Genomic DNA, 19,685 nt, shown 5'->3' on the forward strand with positions numbered 1-19,685 from the left:
CCAGGCTGCTCTGCTGCTGGTAACTCTTAGGACCGCTGGAGCAGAGACAGATGAGCTGTTCTCGTGTCAGTTTTGCTGCTGTTGCTCAGAACCCAGGAGGCAGTTGTGAAACTCGAAAGAATTGCATTAATTTCACTCCACTTTTCCCAGCATCATCAGGAAAACAGGCACGCTGCAGATCCAGGGAAAAGACTGGTTGTTCATGTTTCTGAGGTTATCTTTGCAACTGAAAGGACTCAACACTTCAGATTGAAGCTTGGATTCAGCAGGAATATATTCTCCAGCTGGGGGAGTACAGATGAACTCACTAAGCTAACAGTTCCTACCAGCAGAGATTTAATCTGCAGGCTTTAGGTTTAGTTTGGCTGTCAAGAAACAATTGCTAATCAGGCCTCACTGATTGTTGTGTGTGGCAAAATGGCGAGTCTGTGATGTAAAATTAATTTGTTCTGGGGTCAGGTTAGATCAAAAAGAATTATTGGCTCTTTAAGCTTAAATTTAGTTTTATTTTTAAGAAAAGGGTAAGAGAACTTTTAGACCTTCCATAATATGTTACAGCTGTGACACTTCCTCCAGAGGACTGACTCTACTCCAGTCCTCTGTGACCTTTTGTAAGTTAATAGCACCTGCAGAGCTGATCGCTTCTTACTGGTGTCCTGGTTTATTGACAATTCCTTGTGTCTTTAAGATGTGTCTAGTTCAGCAACTTTCAAAATTTATCAAGTTGAGAGGTGTCAAAAAACCCAACAACCCTGAAGCCTGGCTGTTCTGCTAGTGCAGGAGTGTCACCTTTGCTCTTTCGTGATCTGCAAATGACTGTACTCTGTTTACCTTGTGACCTGAGACGGTATTGGTAGCTTGCAGTGTGTGGCAGACCTTACTATTGCAAATGCCAATGGAAAAGAACTTGTGTTAGTAAGGCTGGGAAATTAAAGAAGGGGAAAAATTTGAAGTAAAGATAAGGGGTTAAAGGCTTAGTGAATTTGGCTGAGTTGTGACTTTCATCCTGTTAAATCCAGTTGTCTGGCACAGACACTATGACTGGGGTACAACCACAATGCTCACACATCCTGTGGAAGTGTGGAAGCCCATGTGTGAGATCATCAATACAGTTTGCATAAAATCACAATGTGTGTTGCAGAAAGCTGATGTACTATATTAGCTTCTAGGTTTTTTTCTCCCAACTCTAAAGCAAATCGCAAGTACATGAGAAATGCCTTTCAGTGGTAAACAAAATAATGAAACATTGCAGTGTCAGCCTGATTCGATTTTGCAGGCTAGCGCTGCCTAACTCAATTTCTTTCCGAATGTCTGGTTGCATGTTGATATTGAAAGAGAAATGTAATTGGCAGGAGGGAGCCACGAGAGAGATGGAGTTATCTGAGGATTCCCTCTCCCACCAGGCTGCTGCCAGAAGGCAGGATCCCTCCGTGTTTGTGGGCAGGGTATTTATCTGTGTCAAACCTTCCCTCTCTCTTTTCACTTCCATTTTGTGAGAATAGTTCTGTGCTGTGCAGGCAGATTAGGAGATTGAGCTGTATCCCTAGTCTCAGCTGCCTTAAATCACCCGCTACTAACAGGGGTTTTCTGTCTGGATGTTGCTTGACTGTCCTGTTCCAGCTGCAAGAGTTTAACACTTTCAATTCTTGCTCTGTTTAATTTTCGACAAAAGCAAACTCCGTATGGAATAATCATGCAGCAGGCCCCAGATTCACCATTAGTGACCTGTAAAATTGGCAGCACTGGAGATTATTGGCGGGAGACGGTTTCCCTAGATGCTTCCTGCCTTTTCTTGGAGAGTTACGTTCAATTAGAGTAATGATACGCACAGCGGGGATTTTGCAAAGAGTTCAGTACTTGGTGGAAGTGCTGCTGTATGAAAGGCAGAGATATCTTTGGCCTTTTTGTGACCCTAATGCTCCAACTGCTAACCTCTTTCTAACCTCTGCTTTCTCCAAACTCTCGCTCTCCTAATGTAACCTTCTTTCACCTCTTCTTTTACTTTCTGATGCAATCATATTCTTCAGACATTTTTAGTTTGCAGTCTGTGGAGTTTGTCTTTCAAAAAACAAAGTGGAGATTGCTGGCTGTGGGTTTTTTTTTTTCCCCCTCCACTCAATTTTTTTGTTTCTTTCAGACCTCTTACATACTGTGGACTGTGCTCAGATTTCTGTAATCGTCTTTCTCTTCCTTTTCACACTCTTGTGATTTGCTTCTACTTACGAAACCATTCTGTTTCTAGAGGTGATTTCTGGGCATCCAGGTCCTTTGACTTCCGGAAATCCCACAAAGTTCGGTTTTGCCTCTTTTCTGCCACAGCCTTGTAGTGACTGTCCCTTTAGTTGGTCCCTGGTGTGAAGGACATTATCCTCAAAATAATGATTTCTTTTTCCTTTCTTCATTATAACTTTCTGCTTGTGTTCACTGCTCATGTCTTTAATATCTTCATTTATTCCTTATTCTCTGTGTGGAAATCTTTCTGGTTTCCAGGGTGTTGAGAGAGACTGGCACACAAGCATGTTTGAGGTACTGACCTCACAGGTGTGTGTAACAAGTACTGTTAAAAGTGTATCTGGAATGGTCTTTCAGGAGAACACCATAGCTCCTGATACAAGGTGGAGATTTATGGCACTTAGATATAAGTTGGTAAACTGTACTGTGTTGGAGAAACAATCACAGCACTTTCTTAAAATGTGTACTTACACTGGGGGAGAAAAGTACTAGCTGTGCATTTTCATCTTGAGGTTACTTGCTTTTAAATCAAGTTCACTGTTAAAACCCAAAAGCATTGGGTGGTGCTGTAGCTGTCGGTCTCCACTTGCTGATTCCAACTTCTGTGTCTTTCCCTCTGTTTCTGTATTTGTGGAGTTTTGTGCTTTACCTGCTTTGCTGGCTATTAGTATTTGAGAATAATGTACTTGCAGGGTGGTCAACCTAATTAATTACTCTTAATCCCCAAAAACTGGCTGCCAGAAGTTTTGTTGTCCTTGAAGCTCTCATACTGTGTGTGCTACTGTAGCTTTAGTGTGAGAGCCTGAGGAGAGGCTGGATGTTTTGTGACAAGTTTCCATGGAGAGTCCCATGGGCAGGTTTGAGGTAAAGAGAAAGAGAGGGAGGATGAATACAAACTTAAAATAGCATTGCTAGTCCCTGTATCGAAATATTAGCACCTTGCTTTTTAGCAGGAGTTGTGTTAAAAGTGTTCTTGTGTGAACTGTGAAACTGTGCCGGGGCTGTATGACCTGTGTAGGGCAGAAGACCTCTCTCTGGTAGGAGCTGGCCTGTTTAACCCAAATATCCCAGCACAAAGCCCAAAATATTTCAACAAAAGCTCTTTCTGATATCGATCATGGTCAGCTTCATGCCCAGAATATCTTTGCTTTTGACAATTTGGGATTGTTTTGCTGTGCTTTGTCAGGGTCTTCCCTTTGGGCATCTCTCTCCCCTCCCTTCTCCAAGAGCTGCTGCAAGGGCTGACTTAGGAGTTCTTCCTCACAAGTCATAATGAGAGATAGACTTAAAAACTGATCATGGAGGGCAGCTGCCTCCTTTCCTTCTCCTAGCGTTAGGCTGGGAGTTGCTTGTGAATGCACAGGGGTACCAGGGTGGAATTGATATAGGCTTTGTCTAGTTTAGTTTATCCTCCACCGAGAGAGAAACATGCACGCATGGGGTATGTATGAGTGCCCTCTCCCCATTTTGAATAGGAGTCGGTGGACGGAGAGTAACAGAAAACAAATTAAGAAACAGAAATAAACATTTAGGAAGTATAGTGAAGTATGTTAATTCCCACCACACTGCTAAAATAGAGATGAATCTGGGAATTTCGTGGAGAAGTTCCAGATGTGTTGGAGGTTTGTATATTTCTGCAGAGCAGGGTGATGGGGTTGCCAGTAACACAACATCTGTAGGCTCGGAGTCCCTTCTGGGGTGAAGGAAGAAAGTCTAGAGGATTGATTTCCTGTTGGGAGTGTGTGAGGTATTGTTCAGGCTTACCGGGGTGTTTGAAGTTACACTGACTGCTTTTTAAATTCATATTGTTAGTATAGTTTTGAAAAGGAGAAAATTGGCACTTTTTCCCTAAACATTAGTAATAACATTTCTTCAGGACTGGTCAAGGTGGGCAGTGACTTCTGTAATTTTAAATTCTGTTCTGTTCAGTTTTCATGATGGTAAATGAAGCTTGCATATAAAAACTCTTTGGAAAATTACAGAAATCATACACAACTGAAATTACAGAGAGTAAGGTAGGATTATTTTATGCTTATTTTATGGCTTTGATTTCTTTTTTCTTTCTGCACAATTTGGCATACACAGTTGAAAAATGAATTTTAGGTGTATTGGCTTACATGGAAAATGGGAAGTTAGCAGAATACTTTAATCTTAGTTCATTCTTCCCCCATTTCATGCAGGTTCTTGTCTTTGGCTGAGTTAAGACAGATGTATAATTCCTTGGTTTCTATTCCTTGTAACCGCTACATTCACTCTTTATTTTCTTGTCTTGCAGAACGAGCCTCTGACTTCAGGTTATCATGGATACCCAGCAAGAGACAATCAAGTAAGAGTCTGATTGCAGTAAATGTGCATGCACGCATCTCTGTACACTTATGGATGTTTTGTTTGATGGCTTCCTGGCTGTCTTGCTATGGAGTGGAAATTGTTTTGTTCTATTGTGGAATGCTTGTGAAGATATATGTGGTAAATTGAATGGTTTTTATGGCCTCCATCAGTATATGGCAATGTGCCTGGTAAGGGGTTAAACATGATCCACATTACCAACAGCTCAGGAAATTCTTTATTCTTAAAAATGTTACAACTTAAAATCCCTGTCCTAAGCTCCCATTGTATCTCCTCAGTATTAATGAACGTAGATGTTCAAGTAGCAGTGCATGCTTGGCCCTGTTTTTATTCTTATTGCTGTAATTCTAGCATCTGGGGAGCAAAACAACATCGAGTTTTGTGAGTCTGCTTTGTGGTGGTGTAGGGAATGACATGTCTGTTTGGGTTGTTTCTAGTATCTGTGAACTTGTCTTGTGTTCCTTTCAAGTCCTGCAGAGCCCCTGCCCCTTGCTCTTAGGATGTTCTCTTTCTATAGTGGTAAAAATTATACTGTTCAGTGCATTGCATATGTAAGCATTCTCTTGCCTCTTAGCAGAAGACAGAGAAATCCCAGTTGATGAATTTGTGCGACGGAAGGAAGAGATGTTTTGGAACAAATGAAATTTAATGGGTTGTAATATACAACTGCCACCCGTTAAATCTCCCTTCTTAGAATGAAGGTTTTTTCAGTGTTCTGCAGTGCTACTGCAAAGCAGAGTATGAACTAGTGTAACAGGAAATTAATATGCACAGAAAATCAATAATGCAGCACATTTCAGTAATGAGCAAATAACAAACCCAAAATCAAATTTTTTAATACTCTCAGGTACTGCTATATAAAGAAAGTGATTTTCATCATATCTTGATGAGCCTGGGTATATGTAGCAACAGCTTAACGGGAGATGTTTTTATGAAGGAAATGCAGCATAGTGCAGCCCCAGCGATTGAAGAGGTTGAATCTTTGGTTCTTGTAATGTGTGTATGAATTTCCATATAGGACAAAATTATTCAGAATGTCTACTGGGATCCATTAAACTGTTAACCAGCACAAATAAATATTACACACGGGATGCTGTGAGACTTGTGTTCTAAGTAAGGTATGCTAGGTTGAGAGGCAGAGCCAGCCCCGGATCCTTAAAGTGGTTCATACCTGCTTTCAGCTTTTCCATTCTGGTGGCACCCTCTGCACCCTATTTTGCACTTCACTGTACCTGTCCATTTGGGTGTGGTTTTGGGTGTCTTTGAGTGTTTCATTTTGGTGACTACCAGTATGTCCCACTTCACAGGTTTCTTCTTTCTCATCCCTTAATAACTCTTCTGATCTGAAAGTCCAGAACTTCTGTTGCTGGCAGGTCACCAGATCAGCAGAGATGGGCACGGGAAGCTGTACAGCAGCCAGGGTGAGAAATGAGAATTGCAGCCTGGGCAGCCCTGAAGGGCTTTGTACCAGTGAGCACAAGAAGTACTGTGTATTAGCAAGTGTGCATATGTATTTCAAATGGCAGATGGCTTTATGGAAGTTTCTTAGTGGACAAACAACTTTAGTTTAACTCGGGTGTTTAATTTTAGCAAATACTTGTAAAAGTCTTTTTTGGCTGTGGTTCCCCCCCCCCCCCCCCCCCCGGTAGTATCTTGATCTGTGATAAGTGTTTGTCCTTCTGTCTTGCTTTTGGCTGTGAAGCAGCTTAAATTCAGGTCTGGTTTTCACTAATGAGGTTTCAAGGCTTTTAGCTAATCTGATTGGGAGCCTCTAACATGATAGCAGCAGAGAAAGAAGTCTTCTGCTGCCACAGACTGGGGCTGGTGTGGGAGAGATGGCAATGGCTGATCCATCACCTGCCTTTCTCCACTGGGGAAGGAGGAAGGAAGTGGTGTGGGAATATGTGTGGCAATCCCGACCCTGTAGCAAAGTAATTATGAGATGCAGAAGCAATTGTGTTGGATTTCCTCAGATTAGGAGCTGGATTGAGCTGGTCAGTGTAAATCTCTGTATCTTGCTCTTTCCCATTGCAGTTCTTTATTGTAAATACTGTGCTTTGTACCACAATGTTTTCCGTAGCAGAAGTAGCAAAGCAGAGCTTTATTTTTAGGGCTTCTCATCGTGTGACCCCAGTAGTCCTGCTAGAAATTCTGTGGATGTAACTTGCCCTTTCTTTCACCTTATGTAGCATCCTACTCCTTCACTTGTTTGTATGGCCTTTTTGCTCCTTCAAGCTCCAAGTGCCATTAATTGCTGGCTGCAAACCTTTCTCACTATGTTGTTTTTACACCCTCTAGTGGTTAAATCATACCCAGATGTTTCAGATTATTGTAGTTTTTCTTTCTGCCAGTGGAAACGTGTGATTGGTTTGAGTCCTCACTTTGGCCATTTGGGAATGCTTAGGTCTACAGTACGAAGTTTATTTTGTATCCTTTCCCAAATATTTAAGCATCCTGTCATTCATGGGCAGCGGCAGTGAGGCAAATGAGATGGGTTCATGTTGGGCCCATGTTCCTCTTAATTCTGGTGTTGTGTGATTGCTTTATGATAACCCAGAGCTTTGAGTTGTTATGCAGCCCCCTCACCTGCCTTGCCAGAGCGCTGGCTTACCGAACTCTTTGTGATGACAGGGCCCAGGGAGCATGTGTGCTAAGTCATTACGGTGTAAGTTTGCCTGAAAAGAGAAGGCTTTCTGTGCTGAAGTGTTGCACTACTGGGTCTACCTTACAGCCATGTAAGGAGCTGGAGAGCTCTCTGGGACTGTTCTCAAGAATCCAAGGTTTGCTCTGTGGATGTCTAATGCACATACAGGAATGGCAGGATGCCCCTCCTTCTCCCCAGAGCGAGGCTGATGGCAGGGATGAAGCCCTCAGTAGAGGGGAAAATAAGGAAAGCGTTAGTGTAACGTTGTTAACAGAGATGAGAACCAAGTCTTTTTGTGAGGAAAGCTTATTCCCTGGGGACTGTTCAGTTCTTTCTTCCTCTGTTGGGTCTGCCAACAAAATGGTGTTTCTTTTTTTTGTAACGTGAGCGCCTGCCTAAAATGCAGTGAACCAAGACTTCCTTGCTTCGTTTCCCAAGCTGTGACAAACAGCTCTGAGGTACTATGAGTTGGTCTCAACATGGAAAATGACTGGTACAGCTATACTGATACAACTTTTACATATAGATAAACTCATCAAGAATAAATACTCTGCTTCCAGAAAGCTATTCTGTGCAGACTGTGCCAGCTCATCTTATATATGGCCAAGGCCCATGTCATATTGCTGTAGTGCTTTTCATGTCCAAGTGTATTAGACATGATATCTGACATTTGAGTGCTGAACACTGGTGCTTCTGTGGCAGAATTTGGCAGCTGCACAGAATAATTTTCTTCCCCAACAGGAAGCAAAATGAGCAAGAACACCTTGTTTAGCTGCCACTGAATGAAAGAGAGGAGTTTATGGAAGCAGGAGGTAATTGTACACACCAGAACTGGGTCAGGATGTTGGACCTATTACACCTCTTCTGTTATGGAAAGTGATTCTCAGCTATCACAACGGGTTAGGATGTTGGTTTGAAGCCTCTTTTAAAAGCTTGTACTTCCGTGAGTACAATTCCTAAATCAAACTGGGCCATTGGCTCGGTACTAATGTGGTGGAAACATCGTCACCTATCACAAGTGACACTTCCTTCAAGAGCTTAATTTTGGTGGCTGGTTTTCCATCTGTGTGCACTCCCCTCCCCAGGGCTGCAGGCTGGTCTGGGTGAACTGAACAGCAGTGGTGGCAGTCTGTGAGAACAGGAAGCCTCCCCTGTTGCTTTTTTTACCTTGTTTGTTTTCTTTGCCCAGTCCCTCCTGATGTGGGGAGTTCGGCAAGGAAGCCCTTCATCCTGAGATGTGAAGGGTGTGTGTGAGCTCCCATGGGGAGGCAGGACAGCAGCTCACTGGGCTTCCTGTCGGAGCTGGTTGTGCAGAAGCACCGCTGCTCCCGTCAGTGGTCTCTCTGTAGCGAGCAGCAGGGATCTCAGCAGAGAGTTCGGAGGGGGAAACCTCTGTTCTCTCATCTGTGTGGTCTGAGGTTCCTTCGCCTATCATCTTCTCAGTCATGTGGATGGAGCATGAATTTGGGGATATTGCCCCAACTTGATTAGCAGCTGAGTGGTTCAGTATGGATTAGGATATCCACAAAAATCTCTTGATTTAGTATTAACAGACTGAGATGCTCTTGTCATAAAACAAATAAAAAGTGACCTTTGGAGAAAAATGGTTTGGCCACTTGTTTGTTTTTATTTGTACCATGATAGCACCAGCCGCAGTCTCTCCAGTGCCTGACTTCATCAGTCTTGGAACAAAGATTCCCTGTCTTAAGAGTTTAAATCTGTAAGTAGTGTTCCTGAAAAGCATTTTGGTTTTTAATTTTCCTGCTTGTAACTGACCGTGAAAATAAACCCTCCAGTGTGTATGCTAACCGGTTCAGTAACTGGTGAGATTGTGGCAGAGGAAGTGTTAAGTTATTCGGGAGCTAGAAAGGAGGGTTGTTTTGTGGGTTTTTGGTTTGTTTGTTGCTTACACTTTTGGTTTGAATAGAGTGTGTTTAATACAAATGCTTAAACTGAGGGACAGAGGGAGATTCTAGGAAGGCCTTAAATGAAGTTTTTTGGCACCTTCTTGAATGAATAGCCAGGACAAAGATCAGGAAGGTCTGAGATCCTCCATGTGAAATGGAGAAGACCGACCAGGCTTGGTGTCCTGGTGCTTCTGAGGAGTGCCTCTTTGCTTGAAAGCAAACAACCGAAAATTTGGGATGGGACTAAGCTAATGAGGGCAAACTGTTCTAAACATCTTCCTTATGTTTAAAATGAGGTGGATTAGGGTTAAGACTGCCAAACCTACTGCTTCCTGGCTTCGACAGCCTCTCTTCAGGCAAGCAGTGAAATGTTTCCACTGTGTACGAGATAGGTCAGTAACAGAAAATCCTTTTGGTCCTAACTGCAGTGTCCCATAGAAAATAATGAGCTTCACTTCAGAGAATGCAGTCTGGGCAAAAATGTCCAACATATTTAGGAAATGGGAAGCATCTTGTGAGGCAGCTGCAAACAGAGGTGTGGTGTTCAAGGGTGTGTGGTGGGATAACTGCTGGGGGGGTTACTGCTTAGCATTTAAGCTGTGAAGGGTGTGGGACAGTTAAGATGTGTTATGAAAAGGCATTTAACACTGCAGGAGGGGAGGAGTCTGAGAAATCTGATTTCGTCTAACACTGCTTATAACTCAGCACATTCAGAAGGTAAAAAAGTGTTGATAGAGTGGAGAGAGTTGAGTTAAAAGTGATGTAAATCATGATATCTGAGAAGGAAATTAGAGCAGAGTGTTTAGCTAAAAATTGAAGATGGAGTTGGTTACAGACTGAAATTCAAACCGTCAAGGATGAGTTGGAAGAGGTGAGGTAAGATCCACTGAGACTAAGCTAGTTATACTTCTCCCCTGAATCCAGAACTGTCCTGGTAAGACACTTGGTTGATCACTTGAAGTGCAAAGAAGTGGTTCCTTATTTCCTCAAGTCCATACTACATCACTAAGAAACTGCAGGAAAGGTTCGGGAATGGGGATTAGAAAAAACTGTAATGCACACACCAGTAAATAACCAAGCTTGTTATAAACCTGCTTTCTGAAATTTCACTCTGAACCAAGTTGCTGTGCTTATATTGGCCACATTCCCCCAAATCTCTCCTTTCCTTTCTGTTTAGCTAATTTCCTACCATCAAACCCCTTAAATAATACAGGAAGCATGGTGTCTTGCAGTTGACACAAGTCTTGCAAACAGATCACTTAGGCCGTATATTTATTTCCCTTTTCCCTCATGTCTGCTGCCTTTCTAGTCTCTCCGAATACAAGGGAGGGAATCATTGCCTTACAGAACCTTGAATACCTTTCACAAACACCTCCAGTGAGCTCCATACCAATGCATGCCATGCTGTTACTGAGTAACAAGAGAAAAAATAACCACTTGGAGAAAAGTTCTATGAGAAGAAGTAGTTAAAGAGCGCATCTAATTCAGATACGTGGGAAGACTTCCTGACAATAAGCTCCTTCAGTCCTATAAACAGCTTCTCAAGGGAAATACCGATTACCTTGCTGATGAATAGCCTGGCCAAAGCTCTGGGGTTGTAAGGCGTTGGCAGGAAATGGGCTGGATGATGTAATGCGAATTCCTTTCATGTTTGCGTCCTCTGATTCAAGCAATTTCTCATCTCTGCTTGGGGTTAAAGAGAGGAGATGTGAGTCATCCTTGGGAGAGGACCAGGAGACCACTTTTTCTTCTGTGATGTATATTTTGACTGTTGAAGTGTTACCTGAAGTCTGGAAGAGTCTTGGCTCCCAAGTCCCCCAGTTACTTTGGCAAGAGGGACAGCATCTTGTTTAGGTTTTCCCTTCTCAGTGATTAACAAACATGCCACACTCCCTAGCATTTGTATAGAAGTAGTCTGTAGAATGATCGATTGAAAGACCAAAACCAAACGGTGTAGAGAAAACAGCCTGTTGATGGATATTATATATCCTATTGAGGACATGAAAATGGCTCTTTTGGATCAGGCAGAAGGTCTCTGCCTTCCAGTGTTCTGGCTTTGACAGTGTCTAATAGCAAGTACTTAAAGGAGAGGGAGCACTGCCAAGATTTGGTGATACTTCCCCTCCTCCGTACTCTTGAAGCAATCCTGTGGCTTTGGGATTTCCTGGCTGTAGATTTTTTTTTTTTTTGAAAGTCACCTGCGATAGATTCTTTATTGAATTTGTCTAAATGGTTTTTGAGGCTGTCTGAATCTTTGTCATCTGCAACATCCTGTGGCGTGTCCCCTGCTTTAGGTATGTTTTATGAGGAAAAAGTTCTTCTGTGCAAAATGAACTTGAAGCCAAAGTGGGTTTAAAGCCCTCGGGTGAGGGAGGGCCTTGGGGTCCTCAGCTTGCATGTTGTGCTGTCATTGCACAAGTGAGGATTTTCATCTTAACTGGAAGGGAAAAAAAACCAACCAAAAAACCAAAACGAACAAAAAGCCAGAAGAATATTGAAGTAGTTTGTGTGCATTCAGTTTTTTTTTTTTTTCCTGAAGGATTGTAATACCTTTGCAAAATGTGTTTCTGTACACCCATAAGTACCCATGCAAGTTGCCGATGGACAGGTGGGGTTCTTGGAACGCGCTGCTGCAGCGTGGCAGGGGCTCAGCTCTCCGCATTGGCCTTCGGGTCCTGCCCTGGTGTGTAACCGGGAGAGCGCGGAGAGGCGGCGGCGGGGGGCGCAGGGTAAGCGTGGCTGCGCGGAGCGGCCCGCCGGGAGCCTCTGGGGCCGCCGGGCCCGGGACGCTCTGGCGGCGGGCTGCCAGGAGAGGGCAGCCGGCGCACGGCCAGTGCTCGCCGCCCCGCCCCGCCGGCGCTGGGGCCAGGCTGGAGGCGCGGTGCGGGGCGACCGCCTCCTCTTCCTACCCGCAGCGTCCCTCTTGGGCTGTCCCTTGGCATAAGCCTCTGGCCGTGGCCCTAGGGCGGAAAGGGATAAAGCCGTAGGGAGGGAGGGGAAAGAGGGTTCGGCCTCTTGTGTCCCGCAGGCACAAGAACGGCCGTCCTCGACGAGGGAAGTTTTGTTTGGAGGGCTGGGGAGAGGATGTGTCACTGCCTGAACCTGGTACAGGGAGCATCCAGGGAGGGCTGAGAAAGGCCCTGCTGGCCCTCCATGGGGCCTGCTTAGGCATTTGATTCTTTGAAGAGGCACGGAGGGAAAGGTTTTTGTACTGCAAGTCTTCGCTGTTCCAAAATGTCTCAGGGGTGAGCAGAGGGGAAAATACAGGAGGGATGTTTGAGGAGGAGTGCTGATAATAGAGTTGCTCTTAGAGGGGAGTCTGAGCGGGCAATCTCTAGTGCTTTCCTGGCTTGAGAAGGCATCTGGCCTGAACTTGTTCTATCAAAAGGCACGTGTGCTGCACAGCACTGCTTCTGCTCAGAGGGCAGTGCAAGATGGATGCACACCAATGGTGAGGGCTCAGGGATGTCCTCCTTCAGGCCTGTAAAGGCTGTGCTTGAGTCATCCTTTGTCTCCAGTGTGTATTCTGCATCTCATGAAATCTCACAGCTTTCAAGTGAATGAAGGGAGTGTGTGTGAATAAATACTATTCTTCCATCCTAATTTTTTTTTAAAGGAGGCTAGAGATCCCAAGAAATACAACTGGTCAGTGTAGTTACAGAACCTGGAAGGATGCTGAAAAAGATTAGATGCTTATGGTCAGATCCTTTACTAAAGGAAATTAAGGTAACAACAGACATACATTGCTGACTTTTAAGGATTGATCATGTCAGATCAGTTTAATTTTCTCCTCTGACATGGCAGCAGGCCTGGCAGATGGAGAAAGCTACTGGCTTTGGACCTAGTCCTGCATGACCTTTACATAAACTAGACAAATAAAAGGTGAAATTAAGAAGGGGCTGAGCACCTCATCGGAAGACCATGTTTGGAGTAATTATACCATGCTTTTCTCTGTGTGTGTGATCTGGAGTCTTAACATGGTCTACCCTGGTTGCTCTGCTCTTCTGTACTGTTCATCAAACATCAGGGTAATGAAATAATGACTGAATGTATATACGTGGAGGGGCTGGCAGCCTTTGAAAGGTAGGATTAGATGTCAGAAAGATCATAGTAAATTGCAGAAACAGCCTGAAATCCACAAATTAAACAAATCCAAGGTGTATTAACAAAAGGAACTGTGTAGACAGTATAAAATAGAGAGTACCTGGCTAAGCAGTAATATCGAAGGAATATGAGTATGTGGTGCTGGTTTTTTGTGATCTTGAAAACCTGGAATGCATTTCCAGGTGTGTCGAGTAACTGTAGAAGGTATTTATCCTTCACAGCTCAGCACAGCAAGTGGAGCAGCGTACCTAGTTTTAGGCACTTCAGGAGAGGTACAGGCAGAATCTGGAAAAAGTCCAGGGAACAACAAGAAAAGGATGCTCAGAGAGCCTGACATAGGAGGAAAAAATTGAGCTTGTTTTTTTTTTTTTTTTTAAAAAGAGTAAAGAAGTAGGGAGGATGGGGATTGATTATTTACTATGTCCATTGAAGGCAGCTTAATCAAGGAAGGCTTAAATTGGGTATTATGGGGTAAAACAACATTTTCTGATTGAATGTATTGAAGCACTGGAACAGCAATTTAGGGGATCAGAATTCCTGTTTCTAGGAGTCTGTAATAACAAGTTAGGCAATTCCTGATGGATGTTTGTCTAAACATGCTCTGTGCTGCCTTTGAGCACGGAGGACTTCTTGTCTCCCCTGCCCTGTACTTCTGTTATTCTGTGACAGTCAAAAGCCAGTTGTTACCCTCTACGTAATTCTACAGCCACATGACTGCTGTTGTCTCCCGTCCTTCTCTTCTTTTTTTGGTGTGTCTAAATTGTAAGATAGGAGGCTCCTCTGCTGCTTTATGATCTTAAGAGTGCCAGAGATCCTTTCTTTGTGACAGCTGCATCATAGCTCTGTTTCTTCCTGAGCTTGCTTATTACTCAAAGGGTGCAGGGTGTTCAGCATCTCTGAGTCAGTCCTTCCCTCTGTCTCACAGTAATAACGTGTATCATGTATGAACCTTGGAGCTGTTTGATATCTTGATTTTCCCCTTAAGCTCTCTGGCCAGATCTCCATTTCAAACTTGATTAGAGGACATTTTTTTGTTCGGGTTTTTTTTGTGTGTGTTGTTTTTTTTTTTTTTTTTTTTAAATTAACATAAACACCTCCTTGCTACCCTATCTGCAACTCCGGCTGCATGAAGAAAGGATTGAGAGAATTCAGCAGGAGCATTTCCCCAGTCTGGGCAGGGAGTGTGCTTCTGCCTGCCTGTGGTTGGGATCTGCTGTGGGAGGGCAGCCTGTGTTCGCTACACTGAGTACGGTTACTGCTTCACTGCCCTGCTCGTGCCGGCCGCTGCAGCAGGACCCTGAGTAAATGAATGGGATGGCTTTCTGTTCTGCTGACTTCTCCTGCATGGTGAGTGAGCAGCTCTGCATCGGCTGGGGAAGGATGCTGCGTGCGAGCAGACTACCTCAGCAAGCTATGCAGATGCTCCCGAGAATAGCTGGTGGATAGAAGATGGTTTCATTCTTCTCAATGTTAAGGGAGAGGTATTTCCAGCAGTAGAATAATGTTGCTAGGAGCAGGCTTTTGCCAGATGGTTTCAGCTCCCCCGAGGCTTTGGGATGTGAAAGGGAAAGGGCCAGGAACGCACTTTTGATTCATTCCATTAGTAGATTAATCGGCACTGTCCTGGCTTAATAAGTCTCTTAGATTTCCCAGTAGAAATGGCACATGTAATTCTGCCCAGGTCATGCTCTGCACACCTGTGCTGAAGCTTTCACAGCAAGAAGCTATGCTGCTGCAGGCCATGTCTGCAAAACAAGGTGGGGGCGGGGGGCAGGTTTTTTTGGTGGGGGGAGAAGTGAGAAAATCTTTTTAGTAAGTACTGCTAAATAATGCTAGTGGAAGCAAGTTGCTTTGTGAGAACATGCTTGAATTCTTCTGCCATTTTGGTGGGGGGGGATGTATTTCAAAATCTTGCAGTGGTAATTTGATGTTATGAAGCTTTTTTTGTTTTAAAAGAAACTTCATTCTATATTAATTGCTGGCTAGATTGCGTTTTCCAGGAAGTCTGTGATTAGAGGACAAGGGTCCTCTTCCTGATAAAGGTCAGAGACTGCTGTCTCCAGAGGCTGGCAATAAAATGAAGAGAACTCTCTCACCAATTTTAGCTGAAAACCTGAGCAGATCCTGTGCTGCTATGTACTTGGAGGGCTGTCCCCCATGACCTGTCTCTTCCCGCTTCTCGCCTCTTTTTCCTCAGGCCAACCGATTGTTGGGGAGTGGGTTTAGTTGAACACACAGGAGAAGGTTTGTAGCTCTTGGCAGTTTTAGCAGGAGACTACGTTTTTAACTCTTTTGGTGCCTGTGGATTGTGATGAGCTGCGCTCTGATGTCACGGCAGCACTGAGCTGTGCTTGCTGCTGGGCCTAATAAAGGTTTACCAGTAGTATTGGATCTGATGAGACCCCTTGAAATTCCTTCACAGTTGGATTTTATTGAGGAGAGACTTAAGGTACTGCCATCAAACACATCCACACCTTTTCTGGTCCACTGTTCCTGACACACTGGGAGAGCATGGCCTGCACTTTCTTACAAGGTCAAGAGGACAGCAGTGGCTAATGTTGGCAGTGGTTTGATCGTCATCTTTATTTCTGGGGCACCTGTCACTGTGTCTCCTTGCCATGGTCTCCCTAAGCTAAAACAGTGCTCCTTAGTTCCAAGTGCTTGGAGAACATCTTGTTTTCCAACCATTTATGGCAGCTAGCTCCAATCCTTTTCAGGGTCTGGAGAAAGACTGACAGGGGCCAAAGGAGTAAATGTCATGAGACTCTGGAGCTTTCTGTTGAAAGCTGAGATAGAGATATTTTACATCCCGCGGTATATGTAGCCGGATTTAGGCTCTTTGGTATTTCCAGTAGAATGGCATTTCAGAACTGGGAGCTGAACTCTTGACAGCAGCGCTGTCCCCAGTTGCTGCCAACTTCACCCCAGACAGAGAACTGCTGTATTTCTTGAGCAGCTGCTGCTGTGGAGCAGAGCACAGGAAGAGTGGTAGTCTCTGAAATAATTTGAAATATACTGGCACAATAGACAGATAGAGCCAGCCCTCTGAATTTCACTCAAGAATTAATCTAATCACTGTGTAATATGTTCTTACTGGTCTATCCTACCTAAAGGGCAAACTTAACTACATTAGGCACAATTTGGAGCATTTGATTTCCTTCAGACTTAGAATTAGGATACAGCTGACTATCCATGTACATATTTTGAGGTTTCTGGGCGTCTCTAATCCAGTTTGTAGTGACATTAGCATTAGATAACCATAGTGAGGCCTTTATCTGAAAGGAAACATGCATTCTTCAGGTCACACAAGGCTGAAAAAAGATTGTTCTGGTCACTGTTGCTTTCTGGGAATTTGAGAACAGGGAGGAATCTAATATATTGTTGCTGGTCGCTTTGTTATCAAAGCGAGTAGCTTCTCTAGCAGGTACAGTAGTTGTTAGACAGTATGGCTACATTTCAAAGCTTAAATATGGATTAAGATGAGAATATATGACCTAGGGCACAATAACTGCACATGTTGACTGGCCATAGTTAACTTCATACCATTCATCTCATCTAAACTAAATGTAAGGGAGCTGCTACTCATTCAATTTGTCTGTTTTAGGGATTGGAAGATTAAGGAAGTTGTAGTCAATCTCTAATGGAGGAATCTGGTTTTGCCAGGATTTGATCAGACAAGGCATCGGAATGGAATTTACAGTACTGTTGGTTTATTTTGTTGTTTGTGGGTTGGTTTTGGGTTTTTTGTTATGGCAGGTATGGGGAAAAGAAGGGAAGGTGCAACAGCCTTAATACGAGCTCAGCTGAAGGTGTTTGAGGGTCACAGTATGTTTGTACCCCACAGATTGCAGTGATGCTGAAGACCAGATTTATAGCTGGTCTACTCCTATGAGAGCCAAGATCCTCCTGATTCAAGTACATCAGCTGACACAAGTGCCAAGAAATACATCTGAATTTGTTGGAACATCCCATGTTACAAACTCTGGGTGTTTCCAGTACTCATGGCATGTGAGATCTGCAGAATGGCAAAATTCTCTCTTAAGAGATAGAGGTAGGTGTATTATCTGCTGCCTTCTTGGAAGTCCCATATTAAATATATGCACTAAAAAGACTTTGAAGAATGGACTCTCTTTTGCTTATAAAGCAGAAAACAGGTAGGACAGTTAGTCTTTACATAACATGCTTTTCTAAATTGTTTTATTCTCATAATTCCCTGAGGAACCAGGCAGATGGAGGTTGCTGTTTGCAGCCACGAACCTAATCCAGCTAGATGGTGATGGCACAGGTATGGTTAAGGACAGCTTTGCTCAAAATGAGATCAGAAGCAGAATTGCTTTTCTGACAACTGACCTTTGCTGATCATTGTGAATTGAAGTTGGGGATATTGTATTCTATAACTGAATTTTTCCAGTAGCATTTCTGTCCTCTAGAAATCTTCCTCTGTATTGTAGATCTATTTATGCCTCTTGTCTTATGCTTTATTAATGCCTTTTACATTTGAACAGTCTGCTGTTCCTTCATGTGGTTTGACAACTGCCAATACCCCTGTTGAAATATTTTGCTTTTAGTTCTGTTAATGGTGATTTCGCCTGGATTTTCTTACTACCATTACGTAATGGAAGTATGTGCAGTCTCTTGACATCTGTATTTGGTCTCTTTCCACCCACCCTTACTTATCACAGGTTGATGCTGTGTTCCACCAAAGTCTTTTAGCAATTTAGTTTTGTTGTTTCTTGGGAGACGTCATTCAGTGTTTATCAGTGTTACCTCTTCATTAGCTGGAGTCATTTCTTTCTTTATTGATTGTATACTTGTGCCATTTCTCATACTGAAGCTATATTTCAGGCATTCAGCTGTTTTGTCTTCATTAGGTACATAAAGCTTCTAGGTAATGTCATGGATTATTTTTCTTCTCAGTGTGTCAAATGAAAGAATGTTATTTCAATAAAAGAAATAAAGCAGCTGGGACAGTAAGGATAAAAAGAAATGTGTACAACATAGTGTTTGTTAAGCTATTTCTCCCCTCTCATAGGTGTATTTGCAGTCTGCTTCTGGGGTTTATTAGTCTTTGAGTCTTTCTAAGTTGGAGAGAATGCATTTTATACTCCTAAAAAGGGATGTTAAAACCCACTTTTCAAACCAGGTGATACAGGATAGAATTTTATTCCTGTCTCTAGCAACTTTACTATCCCAGGATTTGTAAACTGCTTTCTATGCTGTAGTAAATTAGATCCCAGCAGTACAGGGCCTCTGTAGATAAATATAGTAGCCATTATAGCTTGATACAGTTGTATTGCCTAGGAAATTACTACTGTTATTGAAAAGGAATTTGCTCAGGGCAAGAGGGTATCCATTACTTCCTGAATAACTCGCTAACATTGTTAACCTTCCTTTGCGAGAACAAGCCAGGAGGAGTCCCTTTCTGTAGGATAGTATTGTTCTCCATCTGTGTTCTCCTTTATCAGCAGCAGACCTGAGCCAAAGTTTCAGTATATTAATAAAGCCCTGTGTGGTTCAGGGAAGAGAACTACGCCCTGTCTTCTCCTTTCCCCACTGTTGCAATACTCTCATCTTCATATCCTTTCTTAATTTGCTGGGTTGTTGCCGTGCTGATGAATCGCCGATGTCGTACACCCACTTCACATGGTAAGCATGGAGACAAAAAATGGTGTAATGATGCTGTAGCTCCATTGATGAGTCATTTGGCAAGGTTCTCTCTTGCCACCTGAAGTCTCATACCTTGAATAGGATAACACTTGGATACCATCACTATAGTTGGTATAGCTTCCTTTGTGGACTATAAAGAGATGAGTTGTTGATGTAGGAGCTGAGTTGCATTTTTTTATTTATGACTTTCCCTTCAAAATCAGCAACCAAATAAATACCCTCTTTAGCACTGACAAATAAGTCTAGAGCATAGAGAATCTTTCTGTCCTTTATCAGTTCAACTGGATATTGTACTCCTGATTTGACACTAAAACCAGACTTTTGCTGGAGTTTGCTATGTAATACTTTCTGCTACTTCATGGAAAAATTGAAGGGAGATCAAACTTTGTTCTCTGGACATTACTAGTGAAGATATTAAGGCAGCTATTAGTTAACTAAACTTTAAAAAATAATAGATATGTAAATACCGGTGTTAGAGCTTATTGTGATCCCCTTTTTGCAAGTATCTAAATGTATTTGATATATGCCAGTTCAGTATGGACTTAAGACTAGGTCCAGGTGTGTTAGAATGGAGAAGATACAGCTTGAAAATCAAGCCTGGGGTGGCAGCACAGCTGCAGAGATACTTCTGCAGACCTTAAGCTTGCTAGCTTCTCCTCAGAAGGTATAGCATGTTTGCTATATCCTTAGAGCTGTTGCATCACCATTTTGTTTCTGCAGATGAATGCCCAAACCTGTATACTGCAGCTGTAAGAATTCCTTACATCTTAACGTTTGCATGCTCT

General features: G+C 43.2%; 1 protein-coding gene across 11 annotated transcripts in view; it reads left to right on the forward strand.

Moving 5' to 3' along the window:
* Positions 1 to 19,685, forward strand: part of RBFOX2 (RNA binding fox-1 homolog 2) — a 176,420-nt gene that overhangs the window by 33,437 nt on the left and 123,298 nt on the right. For all 11 annotated transcript variants that reach the window (XR_012629263.1, XR_012629265.1, XR_012629264.1 and 8 more), the window contains exon 2: positions 4,508 to 4,558. Coding sequence is in view for 8 of the 11 variants with exons in the window: in XM_074871282.1 (XP_074727383.1) it covers positions 4,508 to 4,558 (51 nt within the window). In the remaining 3 variants the exon portion in view is untranslated. The remainder of the gene's footprint in view (positions 1 to 4,507; positions 4,559 to 19,685) is intronic.

Source organism: Strix uralensis, chromosome 5, assembly GCF_047716275.1.
Source record: "Strix uralensis isolate ZFMK-TIS-50842 chromosome 5, bStrUra1, whole genome shotgun sequence".
Taxonomy (NCBI): Eukaryota; Metazoa; Chordata; class Aves; order Strigiformes; family Strigidae; genus Strix; species Strix uralensis.